This window comes from Mus pahari, chromosome 16 (genome assembly GCF_900095145.1).
Source record: "Mus pahari chromosome 16, PAHARI_EIJ_v1.1, whole genome shotgun sequence".
In the NCBI taxonomy this organism is placed as follows: Eukaryota; Metazoa; Chordata; class Mammalia; order Rodentia; family Muridae; genus Mus; species Mus pahari.
Genome location: NC_034605.1, coordinates 25293226 through 25317711, shown reverse-complemented (window position 1 = coordinate 25317711; position 24486 = coordinate 25293226). Strand labels below are relative to the sequence as shown.

General features: G+C 45.4%; 1 protein-coding gene and 2 non-coding genes across 3 annotated transcripts; all 3 read left to right on the top strand.

Moving 5' to 3' along the window:
• Nucleotides 1-283: 283 nt before the first annotated feature.
• Nucleotides 284-7928, top strand: Prss16 (serine protease 16). Its single transcript, XM_021215973.1, has 12 exons — nucleotides 284-421; nucleotides 499-665; nucleotides 1383-1482; nucleotides 1603-1732; nucleotides 2800-2923; nucleotides 3101-3178; nucleotides 3273-3320; nucleotides 3796-4086; nucleotides 4826-4967; nucleotides 6774-6953; nucleotides 7027-7172; nucleotides 7289-7928. Exons 1-12 carry the CDS (start codon nucleotides 355-357, stop codon nucleotides 7343-7345), a joined length of 1530 nt encoding a protein of 509 aa, XP_021071632.1. The 5' UTR covers nucleotides 284-354; the 3' UTR covers nucleotides 7346-7928.
• A 5572-nt stretch (nucleotides 7929-13500) lies between these two features.
• Trnaq-cug lies at nucleotides 13501-13572 on the top strand. The gene has a single exon. It is a non-coding gene; the product is annotated as a tRNA-Gln (tRNA).
• Nucleotides 13573-15794: 2222 nt separating this feature from the next.
• On the top strand, nucleotides 15795-15876 carry Trnas-gcu. Its single transcript has one exon. It is a non-coding gene; the product is annotated as a tRNA-Ser (tRNA).
• Nucleotides 15877-24486: the final 8610 nt, after the last annotated feature.

Genomic DNA, 24486 nt, shown 5'->3' with positions numbered 1-24486 from the left:
AAGAAACTGGAAGAGGGTAAAGTATAAATGGGGAATGGGAAATCAGCAGGGGGGGGGGAAAGGATGACTGTGGCAAGAAGGAAGGAAGCACCAGAAGAGGAGATGGAGGGTACAGAGTGGGGGGAGCTAGGGGCAAAGTGTATTGCCAGGTAATCCAGTCTCTACAGACTCTGGCGTCTGGCTATGCTTTAGCAGTTACTACTGACGCCTAACCTGCCAGGAGAGGCGTCCCAAATGAAACAGGAGCTTCTCATGAAATGCAAAGCCCAGACCTGAAGGCATATTATAGGTTCTCAGTGATGGACAAAAGAGCAGAGTGCCTGGAACCCTTCCTAACACAGAGTGCTGGGGAGAATGGCAGTCAAGGCTCCGTGGTTGGGATTCTTGCTTCTGGTTTCCCTCTGGGGACTGTCAACTCCAGGTAAGATGGGGTTGCCGGTCAAGTATGGAGAGCTACAGAGCCTAGCCTAACATGGATGATGCCTTCCTGTTTCACAGCCTTGCTTCTCAGGCGCCTGAGAGAACACATTCAGAAGTTTCAGGAGAGCTCTAGCCTACACCCAGGCTTTGGCCTAGGCCATGGTCCTGGGGCTGTCCCCAAACAAGGGTGGTTAGAACAGCCACTGGATCCCTTCAATGCATCTGACAGACGAACCTTCCTGCAGGTGAGGCTAGTAGAGGGGGCCAATGTCCACTGCACTGTCAGTCTTGTCAGTCCGTGTCCCCAGCTCCAACCCCAGTTCCTTGCTTTCTACCCTGTTCTGCACACCTGTAATCCCAGAGCTTGAGAGGTGAAGACAGGAGAATTTGGTGTCAAGGTCATCCTGGGCTACATAGTGAGTTTGAGGCCAGTGTGGGTGACATAAGACTGTCTCCAGGTGGAAAAAACCCAGCAGGTTTTAACATGTAGCAGAACTCCAAAACAGCCTTGAAATCAGAAGTGACAACAGGTGTTCAAAAATCACAAGAAGGAATAAACAAATGCACCCCTCTTCATTGCCCTCTCTGTATATAACCTCCAAGGGTTGCCACACTATTCCTGAATCAAGTTAGTCTCTACTTACTCTATAAGGACTGCTTCACAAAATAGTGGAGTCCTCCCATGCACCAGCCAACTCCCTCTGTCCTGAGGATTTAAAAATAAAAACATCTACTATTTTTTTTTTAAAGAAAAATACTTTATTTCACACACTACAAAACACAGCAAGCTGGTCAGTGCATCCCAGGGCCTCAAATATCTACCTTTATATTTATGTGCTCTAGACAAGCCCAGCTAGGACACCACTAAGTAGATGGGGAGAATCTTGGAGAAAAGGCTGGAGTGAGGGGGAAGGGAGTCAGGATGTTCACTGTCATTTCTTTTCCCTCATCTCCACACCTAGAGGTACTGGGTGAATGATCAACACAGAACTGGCCAAGATGTACCAGTATTTCTGCACATAGGAGGTGAGGGCAGCCTGGGGCCTGGCTCAGTGATGGCAGGTAAGAAGTGAGCAAGGTGTGGACCAGGAAGGAACCGGCAGATGACAATATGTGAGACCTGAGAAGCTCCGTAGCTCATACTCAACTCACATCCACCTCTCTACCATGTGCTCTCCACAGGGCATCCTGCCGAACTGGCCCCTGCCTGGGGGGCCCTGGTGATAAGCCTAGAACACAGATTCTATGGTTTGAGTATGCCTGCTGGGGACCTGGATCTAGCCCTGCTTCGCTACTTGTCCAGCCGCCATGCGTGAGTGGGGATAAGGAAGGTGTTTGGATGAGAATGTTGATAGCCTCCACAGCTGTGTCTTAATCTTTCTCTGTGTTCTTAATCTTTCTCCTGTCATCTCTAACTCCATCTCTCCCTATTTCTATCTTTCTTTCACCCTCCATTCTCCTCTTTCTGTCCAAAGAATGCTAAAGCACTCACTGTGGGCTACTATCCCAAACCACCAGAATCTCTTAGCGACATTATCGCCACATCTCTGTGACTACCCTTGACTTCGATGTAGAGAATAGGAATCCTGAATCAGCATAAATTAGATCAGGACTCTCCAAGCTCATTCCTTACATCTGCTGATGCTCAGAAGAAAGTCTTTATAGGAGCCTCGGGGTTTCCAGTTAACTCACACTCAACACAGTGTAGCTCAGGTATTCTAGTTCTTGCTGCCTTGACAGACAGTCTTCAAGCTTTGGAGTGCTTCCGTCTTCAAGGAGTGGCCTTCTCCCAGACACTTGTCTCTCTCCTTCTGTGTACCTCACTTTTGTTGCTCATCCCCATCACCTCTTTCCCCAACTTCTCACCTGCTTTAGTGTTCTCAACGAGCCTTATCTCTTCCTTTTCACCTAGGCACCTCTCTTCCTCTATTGGTCTCCCTCCTATCGGTCTTGTTTCCATCTCTTTGTGTCTCTCCATCTCAGTGTTCTCAGTAAGCTCAATCGGCTTCGAACAGCAGCTACTCACTGACTGAGAACCACCGCAAAAAAAGATGAGGATGAGAAAGGATGTTATATCCCAGTATCTTTCTCCTTTCTCTTTGAGTTTCTCCCAGTCCCCAGTTCCATAGCCCATCCTGCCTAGAGCCCTTCTTCTGGGGCGCCCTCCTCGACTGCCTCTGGCTTCTCCCTATTTTTTGTTTAAGTTTTTAACCTAAGGCACTAGGAAACTTTTCCGTTCTCACCTGAAATGGGTGGGTCTTCTCCCTTGGCCTAGGCAGAGAGAGTTACGGGAAGGAACCTTGGGCTCAGCTTAGGTTTTGGTATCATTCTACACAGTGGCCCCCAGGAGTGTAAGGTTCGACTTTGGCTCCTTTGCAGGTTGGCCGACGTGGCCTACGCTCGCCAGGCGCTCTCCAGCCTCCTCAATGTGTCTTCTTCCAGCCCTTGGATCTGCTTCGGAGGCTCCTACGCTGGCTCGCTGGCAACCTGGGCCCGGCTGAAGGTCCTCAGAACTCCTCGGGTGGGCGGGTTTGGGGAAGTTGGCCTGCAGGGTCCCGACCATGGATAGCGCGAGTGTACTACCACGCTCCTCCCTACCCAAGCATACCACTGGGGCCGGAGAGCGACCCCGAGCGCAGACACCCCTCCTTGTACTAGGCTGACGCTCCTCCTTTCGTAGTTCCCCCACCTAGTCTTTGCCGCCGTCGCCTCCTCCGCACCGCTGAGCGCAGTAGTGGACTTCTCCGCCTATAACCAGGTAAGAGCTCTTTGGCAGCGGGGAGGAGTAGGGGGCCGGGGCCAGGGTCTTGCCCAAACCTGCAGTTTCCCGATGTCCTTCCCGCGTGCCACAGGTGGTGGCCAGAAGCCTGACACAAGCCGCCATAGGAGGATCATTGGAGGTAGGCCGGTTGTAGAGTGTGGAAGAGGGCGAGGGAACGGGAAGAGCTCGGGAAAACCAGGGCAGAATGGGGACCAGCCTTAGGACAGCCGGGTTGCGCAAGACCTTAACGCAGGGACGCAGTCTGGTTTTGCAAGCTGCTGGAACTGAAAACTGGGGAAGCATCTAGAGAAGAGGGGCCCTGTCGGGAGGGGTGGGGATCCAAAACAGAGGGGAGGGGAGGGCTGGGCTAGAGAGAAGCCAGTAGAGGGCGGGGCCGAGGAGGGGCGTGGTGGGTTAGGGGTGGAGTCATCAAGGGCGGAGCTCTGGTGAGCTCTAGTCTACCTGAGTGAAAGTCGGACGCCAAGGGGGATGCGGGACACTGGGAGGGAAGATTTAGAGGACAGGGAGCGAGGTTGGGAACCTCCCCAAGAAGATGCAGTTCCAAAGAAGGAAAATCAAGGACCCCCGCGAAAGTCGCTTCTCGGTTTCCGAAGTGCCTGGCGGCGACCTCCACGGCCTTCAAGGAGGTGGAACGGCTCCTGCGCGCAGGCCGGGCGGCTCAGGCTGTGCTGAGGGAGGAACTGGGCGCCTGCGGGTCCCTGGACCGTACGGAAGACCAGGCGGAGCTGCTGGGAGCGTTGCAGGCGCTGGTGGGCGGCACCGTGCAGTACGACGGGCAGGCGGGAGCGCCGCTAAGCGTGCGGCAGCTCTGCGGTCTCCTGCTCGGGAAGTGGGGAAACCGCAGCCGCTCCACGCCCTACTTGGGGCTTCGCCGGGCCGTACAGGTAAGCCACCCGGACGCGCTTGTAAGCCAGAGGCTAACGGACCAAGGCTGAGCGTCCACCTTCACCGAGCTCAGACGACCGAAACCCTCCTCTTCACCTTAGATTCCTTATCTGTAATAATAAGGCTTGCGTGTCTAATCCAACTGATAGTAAAATTACCTTAAGTAATCAAGAGCTAAACACACAGTATACAAACGTAGAGACCATAAGATTACTATCTCTTCTATCTTGTCATGTGGTCTTGGCAGCAGTACTGTCTGGCAAACAGCTAGTGCACAACAGTGTTTACGACTGAAGGGTTGGGGAGCTCTGAGATCAGAATTAAGGAGTGCCCCCCCCCCAACACGACCTGTTCTACAGTTACAGTTCCACCATCACTTTTCCTGTTCTAATTCTGGACCAGGTTTTTTAAGAATACGTCACAAAATTTATTTCATTAATTTCTCAGGTGAAAGCCACTATTATTACCCCACTTACAGAAGAGTGAGCAGGTAGAACGTTTGCCTCTTGCCTGGGGTCTCACAGATGATAAAACCTTGGACATGGGTTACAAGGACCTCCTGTGGTGTACGTCCACTGACTACTAACACCCAGAAAACCCTCAGGAATTTACCCTTCTCTCATGCTTGACCTGTGACCCTATTATATGCCTGTGGCCCTGGCTTGCTAGGAGAGGCAGGAGAATACAGCTATATATAAATGGGTGAACCTATACGTGCATGTATGTATTCTCCTCTAGATCATCTTGCGCAGCATGGGACAGAAGTGTTTAAGCTTTTCCCGGGCAGAGACGGTGGCACAGCTGAGCAACACCAAACCGCAAGTGTCTGGTGTAGGGGACCGGCAGTGGTTGTACCAGACATGCACTGAGTTTGGCTTCTGTAAGTGGCCCACCTAACTCCCAAACCAAAGCATCTTACAGATGGTTTGGATTCACGGTCACAACTAACAAACCTTGTGTAACCGCAAAAGTGTCTGACTGGAGAGAGTAAACAGCCACCTCCTATGCTATTCACACTCGGGCCTCAACATAAAATGGCCCCTCTTTCCTTGTGCTTCCTGTATTCTGTCCTAGAATGCCTCCAGCCTTTCTCACTGGGCTAGAAACCTTATCCTGGTGCCCTTTCCCATTGTCTGGATGTCCTGTCAAGCACCGAGTCTTACCCACTTGTTCTCAATCTTCCCATTCTCTACGTCTTACTCTGTGGTCCTGACAGAGGTGCCACACACTGCTGCTGGACCCCAGGTTTCTTCCATCTCAAAGCTTTTACTTCACCTGTGCAGTCTGACTTCTACACCACGGCCAGAGAAATCTTCCTATGGGATTACATTTCAGTGACTCAGTGTTGTAGTTGCCAGGCCAAAAAAAAAAAAAATACAGGATGACTACTAGTTAAAATCTAAACTACAGAAAGGAAACAAAAATAATGCAGATAAAAACTCATACATCACATGTACAAAAGTAGTGGGGATTTTGTGTATCTGAATATAGGTATCCTGTACCATTTGTCACATTTGTTCATCCCACCCCAGAGTTAAGTCTTTGTTCTCTTTTTGGGGATGGAGTCTTACCAGGTATCCCAGGTTTACCTTCAACTCACAGCAGTCCTCCTGCTTCAGCTTTGGAGTGCTGGCATGACAGGCATATGCTACCACACCCAGGTCAGAGTTGAATTCTACATTCTTTCTATACTTTCTGAAGACAAGTGAGGGTAGTGGCATGAAGTAAAATGTCCAAATTCCATTTCCTACCTGTGTGTTTTTGGACAAACTTGGGCAAGTGTCTAACTGTTATTGGCCAGGTTCCACATCTCTAAACTGAGAATAATAACAGTACTTTTCTTACTGCTATAATAACACAGCTTTGCATATTTTGGGCTGCCCAATATACCAGCCCCCTACAGCTTAGGAATTTGGCACATCCTGTTCAACATACCAGGGTGATCCATTTTGTAGAGTATGCTCATCTTCCCGTCTCACCTCAAGATACCCCTTCCTCCAATATCTTGCATCATCTCTGTTGAAAAAAACAAAAAACAAAAAACCAACCAACCCCCCCCACTAAAAAGCATGTCCCACTTCTGTTATTCTGTGTTCTTTAGTGCATTCTAATCTGCTAGCATGCCATCTCCCCTTCTGAGTGCTATAACAGCAGAACATGGAACTATTTTGGTTGCCACTTTCTGCCCAGTATTGCCCGACAGATGTCTGAGTGCATTGTAGGTACTCAGCAAATCTGAAGGAAGGAATTCATGTGAGGCCAAGGAAGTAAGATTTACCCAGAACACTGTGAGATGCGGGTTTTTAAGCAGCGCAGACATGATCCAGTTTGAGGAGCAGTCATTCCAGAGTCTCCCTCCCTTCTAACCCTTTGCATGTTCACTTTTCTCTTTCCCGTGTTGGTGATCTCTTCTTTTTCTTTGGCTCACCCATCCTAACTCAAGGTCTTCTTCTTGCAGGATGCCCTCCCTGAGCCCATTGTGTTCTCTCTGGGAGCCCCACCTCCTGTCCTTTTCTGTCACAGCCCTGTCACTTGGGAATGGAGTGATCTGGGATGTGTGGGTCTATTGGGCAGAACTGTGAACTCACGAGGTCACTACTGTGGGTGTTCTATAAATTACTACTGGAGAAGAGCAGGAGGCTGTCTATGTGTATTCTTCACACGTTAATGTACTCTCGTTCCACAGATGTCACCTGTGAGGGTCTTCAGTGTCCTTTTTCCCAGCTCCCAGCACTGCCCTTCCAGCTAGAGCTGTGTGAACAAGTGTTTGGTCTCTCGCCTGCGTCTGTTGCCCAGGCTGTGGCCCAGACAAACTCCTATTATGGTGGCCAGAGCCCTGGAGCCACCCAAGTACTGTTCGTTAATGGTGAGTGTACCACAGGGCCTGGCTCTACAACACTGTAGTCCCAGTGCAGAACCATTCTCTCCTTTCTTTCCAGGAGACACAGATCCCTGGCATGTACTGAGTGTAACACAGGACTTAGGACCGTCTGAGCCAGCCGTTCTAATTCCTAGTGCCTCCCACTGCTTCGATATGGCGCCTGTGAGGCCTTCAGACTCTCCTAGCCTCCGCCTGGGGCGTCAGGTAAGAGAGAAGACCCCGAGTGCTTTATATTCTCACTCGCATGCTTATTTGTATAACTTGTCTTTTACTGGTGCTGAGTTCTGACTTCCAAAACGTTCTCCATCTCTTCTTCACAGAAAATCTTCCAGCAATTACAGGGCTGGCTCAAAGATGTAAAGAAGAGCCAGAGTTGATGTGGGATCTAAACCCAGCCCTTTGACAGTCCCATCACAGGAACTGCATCCCGGCATTTTTCTTCACTGTAGAAGAGAAAGCAGCTGGTTTGGAAGGAGGAAGTTCCTAGACTTAGGACTCAGTGCCTGTTCTGCCTGCTTGTTCTCAATTTATCTCCATGGTCAACTAGAAGTTCTTGGTCACAGATCAGTATAAACGTAGGCAAATGATTACTGTCCTTTGTAGGTAGTGGTATTCTATGTGGTAAATGTCAGGGGAATGTGGCCCTCCATGTTGGAGCCTTCTTCTCCCAGATAAGAATCTGGCTTAAACTCTGCCTCTTCATTCTTGACTGGGCACCTACTGCATGGAACTCTCCACATCCTGACTCTGTCTCTCCTGAGTTTTTAGTCTGTGGTAGTTAATCTGCATTGTCAGCCTACCCGAATTTAGAATCACATTGGAAACGTAACCCTGGACTGACTGACTGCCTTTGAGCAGGTTTTCAGTAAAGTTATACTGAAGAGGAAAGACCCACCCGAAATGGGGGTAACACCCATTCCTGAACTCCCAGCTGAATAAAAAGAAAAGGTGAGCACCAGCATTCACTTCTCTCGGCTCTGTGACTGTGAGCATGCTGTGAGCAGCTGCCTCACAGCCGAGCTCGCACACCTCTGCCACTGTGATGGGCTGTATCCCATAATGGGAGCCAAAGCAAGCCCCGCCCTTCCCTCAGTGTTTCCTGTCACTTGTTTGGTCACAGCTCCAGGAAAGGGAACCGATAGTCTGTCTCTACGTTCTGTGTGTTTCTGTCTGGAGGAAGTGGCTGCACAAACCTTCTTCTTGTGATCTTCCTCTAGTACCTTCTTTACTCCCTTCCTCTCCCCACAAGCAAGTGTCACCACCCTCCAGTACTCTAGCTTCTTGCCTGAAAAGTCTTGCGTTCTGGCTAGTCCCCTGGTTTTCTACGTCCCAGTTTGGGGGTTGGTCCCAAAGCTGGTCTCTTAGGCTGTAGCACAGCTCACCCCTATGAGCAGCTGCCACTAATAACAGGGCGGAGGGAGTCCAAGGGAGTGACAGCCTCTAAGGAGCAGGTTGAGAATGAGGGGAGGCTAGACAGAAAAGGTGTAACCTCTCTCTATGAGGAAGTTCAAACCCAGAGAACAAGATTTACCACTTAGGGCTAACCCTAGTTCTGCTTACAGAAGCCACCCTGGGTCTTTTATTAGCCTCTAACCACAGTTCCTCACCAGGTCTAACTGTAGACATTTAGCATGTGTGATGTCCTTACACATGGTATGTGCTTATCATCTGTTAAGAGAGTCATGCTGCCCTTCCCCCAAAAAAGAGAATCACGCCCTTCATGCAGAATCCACATACTTGTGGTTTCCCTCCTAGTGTGCTGCATATGCCTTCTGCAAAGTTCCTTTCAGTGTGAGACCTGCATGGGTTTGGTCTATTTTCTTTGCTCTAACATCCTCAGGGCTTTTGGAGAGAGTTCATGCGTCTGAAAGGTTCTGCTCCTGCCTTCGAGGTATTCAGGCACTGTTGCACACCTGGGAAGTGGGCTGGGGGGGGGTGGTTAGGATGAGTGTACATCATTTGCTGGGGCTGAGGCGCTGGGAATGCCTCATTTACACAAAGAGGGATTCCAGGTGCTTGCTAGACATGTCCTTATAGGAAGAGGGGAAATTAAACCTGTAAGTTGGCCACCAGGCTCGTGGCTACCTAAACAGTGGTGGAGGTGGAAGTTGTAGGGCTATGTGCCTCTGGGCATGCAGGCCAGATCAGGGAGGGAGGAATTCTTACTCCTGCCAGTCTCAAGATGAGATGTCCAGGGTATAGACATGTCTGGACCTCACTCTTACTGGTTTAAAAAAGCTTAAAACAATACAAAAATCTCAACCACGGTCTCCTTCTTTTCCCAACCTGTCCCTAGAGGCACAACTTGCAAAACCAATAATTAAATGAAACCAACTGAAAGGGGACCACTGTTGAGGAGAAGGAAGACCAATGAAAGGAGGGGGTCAAAGGGCAATGAGGAAGGAGGCTGAGTAAGAGCAATGTGTATTTTATTTTATCAGAACAGAAACATTTTGTTATCATTTTACTTTTGTTTTTATGTTTTACTATCAGATATACAATTAAAATAAATACATTAAATAAGCACTAAAGGGGTTTTTGATGAAGTCTCAGTTCTAGGTTAAATGAAGCCCAGATGATTGCAAATGCTCTATTTGCATTAAAGATGGCAGAGATAACAAAAAAGGACCAGGAAGAACACAGCATGACATCAGCCTTTTCAGTCAGACACAGAGCACTGCTCATGTCTACTAATCACTGTATGTGCTAATCCAGTATGTGCTGGAGTCCATAGAACTAGTAAGCCCACGATGCGTAATCGCAGCCGGCCTTCAACTCCTCCAGGAAATCCGCAGGACAGAGGTGCAGTTAGGAATGTCTTTCCTTTCCTTTGTAGGTCTGCACAACGTGAGAAAGGAGATTGATTCCAGGACTGACTTGGAAAGAAGATTTAAGATCAATTAGCTTTTCTAATCCCCTCCTCCTCCAGTTTTACATTAAGCAGGCAATGTCCTCTCTCCTGTCACAAGAGCTGAGAGAAAAAAAAAAAAATTAAACTTTGGAAACTCTAAAACACATTTGGGTTGAGGGGGCCAAGGAAGATAAGAACAAAAAAATCTGGAAATCAATGGTACTTGTGCATGCATTGCACAGAGCTATTGGCTCACAGAGGGGCTCATCCTCAACTTGGCACTGTTAGCACCAATTGAGCTAACAGACCAGTGAGTAGTCTTTCATTTCTCCGTGTGGTGCACAGATATACATGGAGACAAAACAAACACCCTTAAAATTTTTTTAAAGTTACGTTTAGCACATATAATGACAGGTTTTATGCACTTAAGAACAAGAATGGGGGGCTGGTGAGATGGCTCAGTGGGTAAGAGCACCTGACTGCTCTGGAGTTCAAATCCCAGCAACCACATTGTGGCTCATAACCATCTGTAACAAGATCCAACGCCCTCTTCTGGAGTGTCTGAAGACAGCTACAGTGTACTTACATATAATAAATAAATCTTAAAAGAAAGAACAAGAATGGTCTTCCAAAGGCTGAGGATGGTCATGTTTTAAGTATTTTTAGCATGTAGAATTACACAAAATGTTCTCCTATTCAGCTACTTCAGTCTTAACAAGATTTCAACACCCTTTCTTTCTCCTGTTCAGGAATTGGGACATGAGGCAAAGGTGTGATTGGAAAGACCATTTTTGAGGGGTTGTTGGTTAGCTTTCATGACCTAATTCATTCACCAACTCCAATAAGCTGTACCGGGAGGAAGAGCCGGATTGTTAAATCGTTCAACTTTATGTTTCCCCAAGCCACCCCTGCTTGATCTTTGCTTCGTCCTGGTCTAAGGATCTGAAAAGTGAAGACTGAGTTTCTTATTTAAAGGGTACCATAGTCTGTGCCCGGTTCTTCCCAGCCTTTGGCTCACCAGAACAGGAGGTTCTGGGAGGCACTGCCTACCAGTTTGGCTTTTTCAGAGGTTGCCCTTGGGAGCTGGGCTGGGGGGTGGAAGTGGAAGTCCAGTCTTGGATTGCTGCCCCTCTCTCCCCTGACTGCTGACTACCCCAGGCAGCTCTAATGTCTGCACTTCCCAGTAAGAACCATAACCCCTAAATAGAAAAATGTTGAAGGCACCCACAGGTCCATTTTGTTTCCTTTCCCCTTTTTATTTTCTTCAAAGTGTCTTTTATTTTAAACTAAAACCATGTACAGGTATAAAAATTCTCTCCCCATCAGAGAGAGGCAACTTGAAATTCAAGATGTCTTAAATTGCCTTTGATGCCTCTGAAGTCTCATTTCAGTTAAGCAACTACTATGTATGTTGGGGAGAGGAGCGCTACCTGGAGGGGCCATTTTATAGTAACTGAATTCTCATCAGTATCCATTAAAGCAAGAGTCAATTTGAATAAAGATGTTCTTCTGACTGGGTTAAAAAGATAACTGAGGCAGTCAGGAACTAACCTAGAACCTTCTGATCCAGTCAGACAAGGTTCTACTGAGCCATTGACCCTTGTCTAAGGTCTCGCTACTGTGGTAGGTATGTTAAAATAAGACTTTAGAATTATTGCCCCCTTTAAAGCTACAAGGCAACCATTCATTCTGACCTTCCCCTCTCTACTCCTAGAACCTACCCTGCCTGGCAGACACGCCCCCACACTTCCATTTTTTTTTTTTTTTAACCCTCAAGCACTGCTAGTCATAGAATGCACCTGTTACTGGAGAGTTCCTAGGGTCAGAGCCTGGGTCCTTGAAGCCCTAAAAGTCAACCTACATCAATTAAACAATAGTGAAAAGCTTAGAAAGGAGACTTATTCAACTTGACCACGTTTATAACAGCAACAGAATCAGTGAACTGCCCTTCCTCTTCCAGCCTCACATTCCTATTGCAGGTCCTGACATGAGGTTCAGCCACTTACTTATTTTAATTTCATTCATTTATTTACTAGTGTTTGGGCTGGGGGTTCGAGGACAATTTTCATCAGCCAGTTTCCTTTCTCCCTGTGGGACCACACAAGCACCTTTACCCCTGAGCCAGAGACCCAGCTTTAAATAAAACAATGAAGTATGCACAGTTCACAATTAAATAGTCCTTGTTAAGGAGTGTTCCTACCTAATACCATCCTTGATAAGTTCTCAGAACTGTGTGGAAATCCCTCTCTGGAAAGATAAACTCCCTTTCTGGCTGGTTGGGGCCAAGACCCCAACATTTTTTTTTTCTCCTCCCAGCTAGAGATTCCAAAGCGCCCTTTCAATGGTTTGATAGCCAAGGAGAGAGGCTGCTTTTTGTTTGTTCAATTTGAGACTCAATGTGTATCCTTAAACTCGGGTTTCACCTCCTCAGTGATGAGATTATAGATGCTTACATTAACTTGCTGAGCCATCTCCCAGCCCCTGTGTTCCTAGTTTCACACAGAACCAGACAACCCGGTGCCCTCCCCCTGTCAGTTATCGGCGCAGGCAAATGGTCCTCCAACTGTAGGATCTGTATGATTTTACTGAATAGGGTTTAGAATTCACTGTGTTGCTCTCAGAGAGGAATCTGGAAGTGACTGCACTTTACCTGCGACACCCAGTGACGTGCTCTCCTAGAACTTTTCTTGTGTAGCAGCGCTTAACATCGGTCTTGGCTCGAAGGCAGATTCTCTCTAAGGCGAACCGAGCCCCAGCCATTTGAACTCCGACGAACATAACAATTGCTCACGATTCTTTATTAAAATCGTGTTTCAATTATTGCGCTTAGGCCGTTTAATACTAACGGGAGCAAGCAAGCGGAGGCAGGGTTTACCCTGAAACCTATCTCTGTAAAGTGTGATGGAGTCGAAGTAAGCTTGTGAGAAGGGATTCTTGAGGCAGGAGCTGCCTCTGGGCAGGTGGTCGGGTGTCACCTCAGGTTCAATTCCCTTGAGCGGGGTCCCGCTCTGCCTGCTCTTAAGCCTCAATCACAGGGCTGCATAGATCCCTCTTAAGTTTGGCAATCTCCGCACGTTTATTTCAGTGTTTGTAAATACCAATGTCTCTGCCCATCACTGTGAACTTGGCAAAAAAAATATTTCCCCCCCACAATGTGTCTTTTAAAACGTCAGATCTATCCACAAAACTGAGATGGACCTTAGGCTTCATACGCCCGCTCCCCGCCTGTGATAGAGATTACTCATGCCCATTTCATTGCGTGGCGAGACTTGGATTAGGCAACCGCGGAGAACATCACGAAACTCAATACACCAGAGTATCTCTGTCTTGTTCAACAACGTCACCTGTTTTCTCGGCGCTCTGATTCCTGAACCACCTGGTGAGAAGCCTTGGGCATAGGTGGATGTTGGGGAGGGCTCCTGGTCCTCGAAGTCAATGATCTCTATTCAAATAAGGAGGTTTTGAGTTCAGGTCATGAGATGAGAAAGCCCCGTGCAGGCTGAGGTAGAAGTGTGATGGAGAGTTTGAAATCATCCTAGGCTACAAAGGCTGAATAAGAAGAAGATGGTGGTAGTGGTGGTGGCGGTGCTGGTGGTGGTGATATAAACGAAGAAAGCAAGTGAGCTTTTCTGTTCAAATAGAATTTCTGGAGGGACTTGAAAGCTCTGTCATGACTCATATGGTTCCATGGTGTAATGGTTAGCACTCTGGACTCTGAATCCAGCAATCCGAGTTCAAATCTCGGTGGGACCTGTATTTATTATTAAATTAGTTTTCTTATTTAAATTGATACTCCGAAATTAATTCCTAACAATCTCACCTTAATAGAGTTAAATACCTTCATTCAACAACTAAGTGACTATATTCTTGTTTATAGTGTGTTCATTAGAGGGGGAAACAAAAAGGAAGAAACATCAAGAAGGAATTGCGGAAGAAAGCTGCAACTCTCCAGAGACATCTTCTCACAACTGGGCGGGGTGAGGGAGCAGAGCAGGAGGAAGCGACTTTGGAAGACCGAGAGGAAACAGTCCCTGGCTGTCATGGAAACTGGAAATAGAATGTATCTTGTTAATGAGTCGGGAGAGCAATAGCTATTTTGTCTTTCCTGTGGGTTTTGTTTTTGTTCTTTTGACGCAAAGTCTTACTCTGTCTTCGAGTGACCTCAAACTCACGGCAATCCTCCTGCTTCTGTCTACTGAAGACTGGGACTTTAATTTTGGGGGATTTTTGCTTGGTTTGGGATTTGTTTGCTTGTTTGTTTGTTTGATTTACTTTTCAGATTTTTCTATGAGACGGGGTCTCATGTGGCCGAAGATGGCTTGAAACTTTTTAATCTTCCTGTCTCCGTCTCTTGGGTGCAAGGAACTACAGATGAAGCAGGAGGACACGGTTGGCCACAGTTGCCAGTGGGTAGAGAAAGATCCAAGCTTGACCAATTTGCATGAGCATACGTCACGTGAACAGAGACAAGCAATGACATCACAAGAAAGACGTCACTGTGATGTCATAGAGTGGGCGGCAGCGGGGAGGGGCGGGACTAAGGTGAGTGTTTCTCCTGGAGCAGTCAGCTCTGCGAAGTGCAGGCGTCAGCAAGCGCTAAGCAAGAGTTTGGCTCGGGCTAGGAAGGCGGGAACCGAGCTGTCGAAGCTGCGACCGGACACTGCCCCAGAGGTCCCCAGAGTCACCCTCGCCTTCCACGCAACATCTTTCTTCAAAGTTCTGTTTTTTGCTTTTGTCTGTCAGTCTCATACTTGTACACAGGGTGCTGTGGCCGTATTCACCTCCCATTACCCTCTTTGGTCCCCTTCTATTCCTACTGATCTTCTCAGCGAGTCCGGTTCTGTGTGTGCGTTCCTGAGCAGGTCTCACTCATACACAGATGCTGTGTGTTCATAATTACAAGGCCACTTCAGCTTCACAGCGCACAGCCAGTGAGACAAAAACAAAACAAAACAAACAAACAAACAACAAACAAAACAAAACAAAAACCCCCGGAGAAATAGCGCGTCTGCCGTCTCCAGTGGCAGAGGCTGTTTTACAAGATTTCGCCAAGAAGGAAGGAAGCTGATTTTTTTTAATAACATCTTGCATTAAACGACAGGGAGCGCACATATATCGTAGGAATTCAGTGTCTTGTCGTTTCATTTATTTAGACTTTTAAGAAGTTTTAATTTTGTTTAAAATGTTGGTTATTCCTATCTTGTTTTATGTAACCGCAAATCTGTTCGCTATCGTTTACTAATTTTAAAGGATCTTCATAATAAATTCACCTCTTGGATTTACTCATTAATCATATATGACCACTCCGTATCTTTTTTAGTTACGGCTTTTGTTATCTGCTCTCCTTAAAATACAAAGGCAATTCAAGCCAGTAGAAGCAGGCCGAAAACATAAGTTTATAATTACTGGAAATATCTTTTTTTAAAAAAAATCAGAACAATTTATAGAAGTGTTTTCTATTAAAATGGATCATGGCAGGGTCTTTGAGCGTAAAAACGCAATGAACTTGACATAAAATTCTTAGGCAGATTTAGACTACCTCGTGTAAGAGGAAAAGGGTAAGGGTTCGTGGAAAATAAATATTCTCAGTTTTAAAAAATGTTTTGAGGCCAAAACAAACAAACAAACAAACCTAAGATCTCAGTCGTTATTGAGTTGAGAACTAAGTAGGGCAGGTAAGTGGGGCGGTAGGGAAAGTTAGCACTTATACTGTGAATCCAGTAAAGAGAACACGAAGTTCAAAGACAGCAGAAAGATTTTCGTTGTAGAGTGGAAAGCAAGTGTAATACCGAGAAACGAGGGGGATTGAGGATAGAGACATACAGGTACTACGGTGGGATCATCAAAATGCGAAAGTGTCCTTTCGGAGGAAAAAACTGGTGGCATGTGAGACACAGATTACACATTCAAAATTTCAGACGGCCATCAAAATAAGACAAAAATGAAGGGAAGAAAAAAATTGGTGTGGTAAAGAGGACGAGGTGGCCGAGTGGTTAAGGCGATGGACTGCTAATCCATTGTGCTCTGCACGCGTGGGTTCGAATCCCATCCTCGTCGTTTCCATTATGCTCCATGTTTTTCAAATCCAACTCCTTGTGTACTGTAACCATCACACAAACCGCAAGAATTACCAGCTGTGGAACTTTCTGCAATCACAGTGCTACGAAGGCTTTGGTTTGTCCCTCACTACGGGCATCTGGCATCTCTCCTTTCAGCCTCTATGTCACAGGAAAGTGCTTGGGGATCCCCTGCCCTTGTTTTGTTTCGAAATCCTAGACACAAGACATCACAGCTTCTTTAAGCTACTTAACTGGAGCTTCAAGATTTATTTTCAAAATCCCCGAAGTTTCCTTTTAACTTTATGCTTAGAAGAAGTTTCAAATTTATGGAAGATGTTATAAGAGAACCACACATACTTTTGTCAGAATTTACCTATTTGTTCTTTCTCTCCCACAGGCCTTTACTTTCTGGCTTGCTCTGCCCTTCTTGTTCTCTCCGTCGCTTTTTGAAACACACCCAACCCTGGTGCCAAAAAACAAACAATCAACAAAATAGTTATACAGTAAGTTAATACTTCACTGTCCTTTGTTCTTATGGATTTATTTTCTAAAAGTAAAGATATTTTATTTATAACCTCGGAATATTTCTCCATTTAATATATTTACATATATATATACATACATGTGTATATATATATATATATATATATATATATATATATACACACACACACACATATATGTGGGATTGTCTGTTTTAATCATTCATTTGAATTCAAGTTTATTGGTTGATGCAGTTGTGATTTTTATAGCATTTCTCTCTTCAGACCAGGATGCAGGGTGCAGGGTGCAGTGCAGGGTGCAGGATGCAGGGGGCAAGGTACGGGATGCAGGGGTCAGGATGCAGGGTGCAGGGTGCAAGGTTCAGGATGCAGGGTGAAGGATGCAGGATGCAGGGGCAGGGTGCAGGGGCAAGGTGCAAGGACAGAGTGCATGGTGCAGGATGCAGGGTGCAGGATGCAGGGTGCAGGGGCAGGGTACAGAGTGCAGAGGCAGGGGACAGGGGGCAGGGGGCAGGCTTAAATAGGAGTTGTGTGTAGTGCTTTATCGTCCTCCAGCCTCCAGGTGTAATAACTCTAAGGCATCCCCTTGTATATCTCATGAAATTCACATTTTTAAGGTCAGAGTGAATGCTCACTGAAGTGGAAAGTGGGCTAGGAATTTGGCTCAGCACTTAAGAGCACTGGCTGCTCTTCCAGAAGCCTTTTTACAGTGTTTTACAACTCATTGTTTCTTTGAATGATTTCCGGACTCAGATGAACATACGTGGGCAGTGGAAGCCCTTTCAGACTGACAAATGCCTTTATATTCTGCCGTTATATTTTAGGATGGTAGGAACTTTTGGCATAGCAAGTTCCTCCAGGCTCAGCGGAATCTATACTGTCTAAGCCCTGAAGTCACTTATTTCTCAGACAGTAACTTTGAATGACCTATAATATTAAAAACCAACACCCAATATCCAGGTGTGCTCATTGCTTCTGAACTATTTTTATTTCTATGATCTTTTAATGAAAAAAAGTTTTGAAATATGTGTGTACATGCACAATAAATGCACACATGCATGAACACATGAACACATATGCATGTATATTTATACATGTACACATTGACATAATTATGAGCTCGCAATAGTTTCACTTTTTTATTATTAATCATTTTATTCATTTACATTTCAAATGATAGCCCCCTTCCCAGTTTCCCCTCCACAACCTCCCATCCTGTACCCCCTTCCCCTCCCCTTTGCCTCTGTGAGGGTGCTCCTCCACCCACTCACCTACTCCCACCTCACTGCTCTAGCATCTCCCTATGCTGGCACATCAAGCCTCCATAGGGCCAAGGGCCTCTCCTCCTACTGATATCAGATAAGGCCATCCTCTGCTACACAAGCAGCTGGAGCCATGGCTCTCTCCATGTATACTCTTTGGTTAGTGGTTTAGTCCCTGGGAGCTGTGGGTGCTCCAGTTAGTTGATATTGTTCTTCCTATGGGCTGCAATCCCCTTCAGCTCCTTCAGTCCTTCCCCTAGCTCTTCCATTGGGGTCCTTGGGCTCAGTCCAATTGTTGGCTCTGAGTATCTGCATCTCTATTAGGCAGGTGCTGGCAGAACCTCTCAGTAAACAGCCATATCAGGCTCCTGTCAGCAAGCCCTTCTTGGCATCAGCACCAGTGGGGGTTGGTGTCTGCAGATAGGATGGATCTCTAGGTGGGGTGGTCTCTGGATGGCCTTTCCTTCAGTCTCAGTCCCATTTTTTTGTCCCTGTCTTTCCTGTGATCCTGGGTGTGTCAGAACTCCTGGGGGTCAAGATGTCTCTGAGTGTGGGAGGGTTGGAGATGGGTTGGATCACAGGTTCAGCTTCCTGGCATAGGTGCAAACCGGAAGGAACCATATTTTCAGTTCTAATCGGTTCTCACAAGGTTCTTTTGTTACTTCTCATCTCTCTTCTTTTTTATTTAAAAATTTTCAGATAGTATATGTTGATAGCAGTGTTTCCTTTCTTCCTACCCTCATGTCGATTGTGTCCCTACTTCTACACTAAGAAGGTGTGAAATGATATCTGCGTTTGTGGTCTGTGGTATACTATACCTAAAATAGCTCTGAAATTTTCTTTTTCCACCTGACAACAGAAAACAAACCAATTTTGAAGAGAAAAGTACATTTTTAAAAGAAGCTTTCTTTGTAGTTTTCGCCCTGCTCAGGGTTTTGGGTTTTTTTTTTTTTTTTTTTTTAGTGTTTTGGGGGGTTTGTATTGTTTTGTTTTGTTTTAAATTTGATTCGGTGCATTCTTTTCCCTTGTTGTGGCACAATATTCCCCAGAAATAGCATCAGCTTTGTTTCTTTCTGTTTAGTTTTAATTCTGCCATTTCTCATCTTCCCACCCCAGGCCCCAGAGAAGCACTGTTCTCACCCATGCTCTCTGACATAGCTGACCTTGTTACTCTTGTTAATCGATATGTATTCTTATCTCCTGCCTTCCTGTACCACAAAGGAATCATGCCACGACATGCTGTTTGACACTTTAACTTTCCATCACTTCACAGGATCACTGAAACTTGTTCACAGTCAGCTCACAGTTACCCTTCCTTCCCTGTTTCTGTTCTGGTTCACAGTGCTCCACCATGGCTGGTAGACCTACAATCAGTTTCCTAGGCGCAAACATATAAATGTGGCAAAATACTTTAAAATATTCTTCTGTATTATTTGAGAATTTGATACAATGGATTGTGATCATATCCACCCCCAATTCTTCCTTGTAGGTTATACCAAAGCCCCCTCTCCAAGGCTGAGGGACCATTGTAGAAAAGGTACAGCAATGACTGTAAGAATCAGGGGTTGGGGAGGACCAGAGGGAAACAGCGTCTTTGGATGTGATAGGAAGGCCGCGCTTTCGAGCAGCTCGAGGCCTTCACGACGCATGCACAAAATCAAGCCAGCCAACGTTCAGCAGTGAGGAGGAGGAGGTTCATGAGGCTCCATTCCTAACACGGGAGCCGCGGACAGTATCTGAGAACCTTCTGGAATCAGTGAGTGAAAAGTCCAAGACCTACATATGCATTTCTACACTAGTGGTCAGTCATCTAGTCTTCTTGAACACATACCTAATTTATATTATACAACAACAAAATGGTAGGCCAACCACAACTCCCATGGGAATACATTTTTAAAGAGTAGAAAGGTGATAAAGATGAAGTATAAGTTTCCTGTGATACATGCTAACAGGGTTCAGTTGTTTGTGTTTTCTGTTTCTGTTTCTGTTTCTCTCTCTCTGTGTGTGTGTGTGTGTGTGTGTGTGTGTGTGTGTGTGTGTGTGTGTGTGTGTATGTGTGTGTTTACGTTTCCAAAGCTACACTACCAGAGGCAATCACACCGTTTGTGAGAATCTAGGGCTGAAGGCATTGACTTTCCAATAATTCTCACCTACCCTGTCGTTATTAGGGCAGGTCATGGTGGTGCCTGCTTTTAACTCCAGTATTCAGGAGGCAGAAACAGGCAGGTCTCTGAGGGTGGAAGCCAGTCTGATTTACATAGTGAACTGTAGGTCAGCTAGGGCCACAACGCAAAACACCCCTTCCCCCCCCCCCAGAGAAAAGAGAGATTTCTGACAGGAAGTTGGCCAGAAAGTCGTCAGGGAGATCACTGTAGATCATCGGGGAGAGTCTAGGGTATTAGTATGACTGTTCTGAATCCTCTCATGTCTTCCTGGACTTGCTGATAAAATTGTCTACAAACCAAAATGACATTAAGAAAGATCTCAAATCTATCACCTACCACCACTAAGGACTTGAAAGATGCGTGGGTGGTAGTCACTACCTCTCATCCCTTTAATTCTCCCGTTTGACCTATAAACGAGACAGATGACTCATGGAGAATGACAGTTGACTATTGAGCATTTGACCTAGTAGTAAATGCAATTGCAGTAGCTGTGCCAAATACGGTATGCATGGTGTCTGATTTGAATAAGTCAGTAAGCAGCACTCCTCCAAGGCATCAGTCTCTGGTCCCACATTCCTGCCCTGACTTCCCTCGATGATGACTACAAGCTGTGAAATGAAACAAACCCTTTCCCTCCCGACTTACTTTTGTTCATTTTTGTTCATTTCTTTGTTTTTTTGTTTTTTTTTTTTCACAGCAATGGAAAGCCTAAGAGAGAAATATTGAAGAAAGTTTCTCTCTATGTTGATCCTCCTTCTTGGAGACTGAATACAGGTTATAGTTCACCAGGTAGAGTCTCCTTGTCCTCTTGGAACAAGAGAACAGATGCCTTTCCACAGTCACAGAATGTTTCACGAGCTGATCCGAAGTGACCTCAAACCTAGTTGACGTTGGAGGATGAGATCTGAGGGAATAGTCTCCATTTCAGCCTCTCGGACCACAATAGTGTAATCTCCAAATATGGTTATTGGTGCTGTGGATTCAGTCTAATGTGGCTTGTATTATGTTAATCTGGTCCCTAAAACTGCACAAGAATCTACACATCCACATGTAAGAAACCGAGAGAACCCTGTCCCTAGTTGGTTTTGATTGGTAAGTAAAGTTGCCAGTGGTGAATGACTGGGCAGGAAGACAGAGGGGGTACTTTTAGGGTTCCCAGGCAAGAGACAGAGGAGAAGGAGAGAGAGAGATAGAGAGCCACCATGCAAGGGAAGAAAGAGACATCAGGCCTGAGAGACGCAGATCACAAAGCAAGCTGATTCTTCTTCTTCTCCGGCTGTTATAACTGCCTGCTGTCAGCAGTCACTCGAGCACTTAGCAGTCTATCCTTTAAATGAAGTGTTAGTTATGCCATGTGATGTTTTTCTGGAAGCTGTCTTATGAGAGGATGTTTTGCTGAAGCAGACACATGACAGGATGTTTTGCTGAAGCAGACATGTGAAAGGGTGTTTTACTGAGGCGAACAGTTGAGAGGACAAGTGATGTCCGAAAAGAAAACCCAACAGACAGTGAATTTGCATTGGTTCACCTTGCAACACTGGTCTTCGCTGTTTACATGGATCTGTCTTGCAATGCTTCTTCTTCACTGAGCTTTGCTTATCAGCATGTCGTAGAGAGAAAAGCTGCGAAGAACTTCTCATGGCATTCTGGTTACTTCTTGCAGTTTCTGTGGACTCATGCTAATTCGGAGGAGCCTTGCAGTTTCTTCTGGATCAAACTGCTGCTACTGATTCATGTGATGTTTGCCAGTAGGACTGGACAGTGCTACTGATTTATATTTGATGTTTCGGACTGGACTTGCTGATATCCTGATGATGAAGATTGGAATCACCCCCAAAGAATCACTTCTAACCAGGTCCACATCCCCCTTGTCCTATCAGCCATCTTTCTCCCTTGCCTCTGGTCAGTGGGCTAAAAGGGAGACTGAAGTGTTTAAGAACTCTTATTAAAGTAGGTTTTGAAAAATCTAATTCCTACATTTTAGGTCCTATTTGGGATGTGTCTTCCCAAGTTTTCCCTGGGCTATTATTGCAAATCCACGGGAGTTTTCCAAGGAGCTAGCCACTTCAATGTCAGCTCCTTTGATACCTATCTAGTGATGAAGTCACATGGCTGGAAAAACTTTCATGTCCTGTCTAGAAACAAGTAAATACATCATGAAAAATAATGTGACAAAACTGAAACAAAACAAAGACGACCTACCTACCACTGGAGGTCTGGTGTTACCTCTGTGTCTGATCCGGGGGATCAGTTGTACTGGAAGGTTTTATGAGTGCTGCCATATTGGTTCATATCATAGAGTTGCCTTAACTAACATGTCAATGAAATCTCATGGCTTTTGACATCTTCATGATGTCACGAAACAAGATGGCACCATGTCTCGTGGCTGTCTCAATACTGATGGCAAGAAGGTGGTCCAATCATATGGTCCCCTCCATTTTGACAAGGTAGCCAGACACAATGACCACAAAACACATGATTCCTTTTTCCTATGGAGAGCTCAACTCCATGACAAAAATGAGCCCATCCCCGTAAGATCCTAAGTCTCTGTGGGATTCATGCATCTCACAGATTAAATGTTGCCAGCTACTCCCTTTCATTTGAAAAGACAAAAGTTTAGTTACCTTGTAGGCCTAAAACAGCAAAGACACATGATGAAACTCAGTAATCTCAACATGAGTATGTATGTCTTACCCCACACGTTAACTGTGGTCACCATAGAGATGTCACCTGGAGCTTGATGTGACTTCCCCCAGCTCCTAGACACAAGCTGCTGCTGAGAAAGGAATCATGCCATTTTGTCTCACTTGAGCATGGCCTAGGCTTTTACTTGTTCTTGCTACATATTTAATAAACTCACTCAATCAAAACCCAGAGTGCTATTATCATGCATCGTTCCTGGCTCTGTACAGAAAAGCAGCCCACTATTTTACTGGGTAATTCATACTCCAGGGGTAGAAGGTTACTCCAGCTTCTCCTTTCTCATCAATCATAAGTGCTCAGTAAATTAGGCCAAACACTGGAAACAGATTTTCAAAAATAAAATCAGTGCTCTATTACTCAGTGGCAATGGACTTATTGATAAAGTGTGTACTGAACAGCAGATGAGTGGACACAACAATGCAATACTTCAGCAAAATATCACATAATCCACTAATATGTGCCATGAGCTATGCGTACTGCCAAATGGTGTGGAGATACATTAAAGAAGAAAAACAAACAAAAAGTGGTTTTTAATAATATTCATTCTTTAATCCAACATATCTCAAAAATTAGCATTTCAACATTTAGTCATATTTCCTTGGCTCAACAGTCACTACGATTAACGGATACAATGATGGTGTAGGCCTTAAAATGTTCTAGAGTTACCTTCCTGCTGCTGCATCCATACAGCCTAAAACAGTAAATTTCATAGTCTGCTCCCTTTGTTGCACACCAGGTTCAGTTCCCAAAAACATCTGTGTGTAGCAATTGTCAGAAGTATTCTAATAATCACTATAAGAGAGCAAAATTCCCCTTGAGTGCTTGTATATTAAATGAGCCTTTTAACTTGTAGTTAGATTCATACAAAAGAAAGAAAGGAGCTAAAATATAGTAATTTTGTTTTTTTGTTTTTATTTCTGAAATGGGGTTTTTCTATGTAGCCTTGGATATCCTGGAACTCTCTAGGGAGACCAGGTTGGCCTTAAACTCAGAGATCCACCTGCTTCTGCCTACAAAGTGCTAGGATTAAAGGTGTATATTACCATGCCCAGCTTAAAAAATATGAAATTTAATGAACAGTTAAAGAATAAAAAAGGTATAAAGCACTTAACATTCCTAAGTTTTTAATTTAATGCTTAACAACACATACATATACACACGCTCAGAGAGGAGGGAGGGAGGGAGGGAGAGAGTCAGTTTGATTCCTATCTGTTTCTTTATATTTGTGTATTTATAAATGACATCATTTACCCTAAATATGCTGATTTCCCCACTAAAAGTCTTAACTATGCTCTCTACCCCATTAATGTCCCAGAAATAGCCTGGCTCTTTTTATTCATCGTCCAGGGATTCCAAGAAGTGGTCTCTGCCCCACTCCTAGATTCTGGCAGTATCAGACATGTCCACCTATTCAAGATAACACATGAAAGGAAGTTGGATCGACAATAGAAAGGCATGTATTCTTCTCGGAGTCACTGCAGAGAGTCACGGAAGAGATTTGTCCCCACTCATCTTTCCTGGTCTCTGAGGTCCAGCTCCATCTTCCAGACAGACACTTTTCCCTAAATATCAAATGGATTAAGACCTCAGTTAAACAAGAACATTTCTTAGTTTTCTGAAGCTCAATTAATTTCTACTTTTAGAAATTGGGAAAAATGAAACCACATACTCTTCAAGGATGATGTGATCAAGGAACTGAACTTTAGACTTTAGAACTGCAAGTATTGCTTACGACATGCCTTTCTCTGAAGACACTGCACTGACATGGAATTCCTCATGGGCTGGTTCAGGTCCCTTGCACCCTGATTTCTGCCTTAGAGACTGGCTGACTCCTGAGGATCCTTTTTGTCCTTTTCTTCTTTTTAAAATTTGTAATCATTGTGTATGTACTACTGTGGGCACATAGAGGACAATTCTCTCATTCTCATTCTCTCTCTCTCTCTCTCTCTCTCTCTCTCTCTCTCTCTCTCTCTCT

Bases quoted from the DNA above. Each gene is read 5' to 3' on its own strand.
- Prss16 (XM_021215973.1), top strand. From the start codon at position 355: ATGGCAGTCAAGGCTCCGTGGTTGGGATTCTTGCTTCTGGTTTCCCTC. The intron at 4,968-6,773 runs GTAAGTGGCCCA...CTCGTTCCACAG, and splicing joins ATGCACTGAGTTTGGCTTCT to ATGTCACCTGTGAGGGTCTT. The intron at 6,954-7,026 runs GTGAGTGTACCA...CTTTCTTTCCAG, and splicing joins CCAAGTACTGTTCGTTAATG to GAGACACAGATCCCTGGCAT.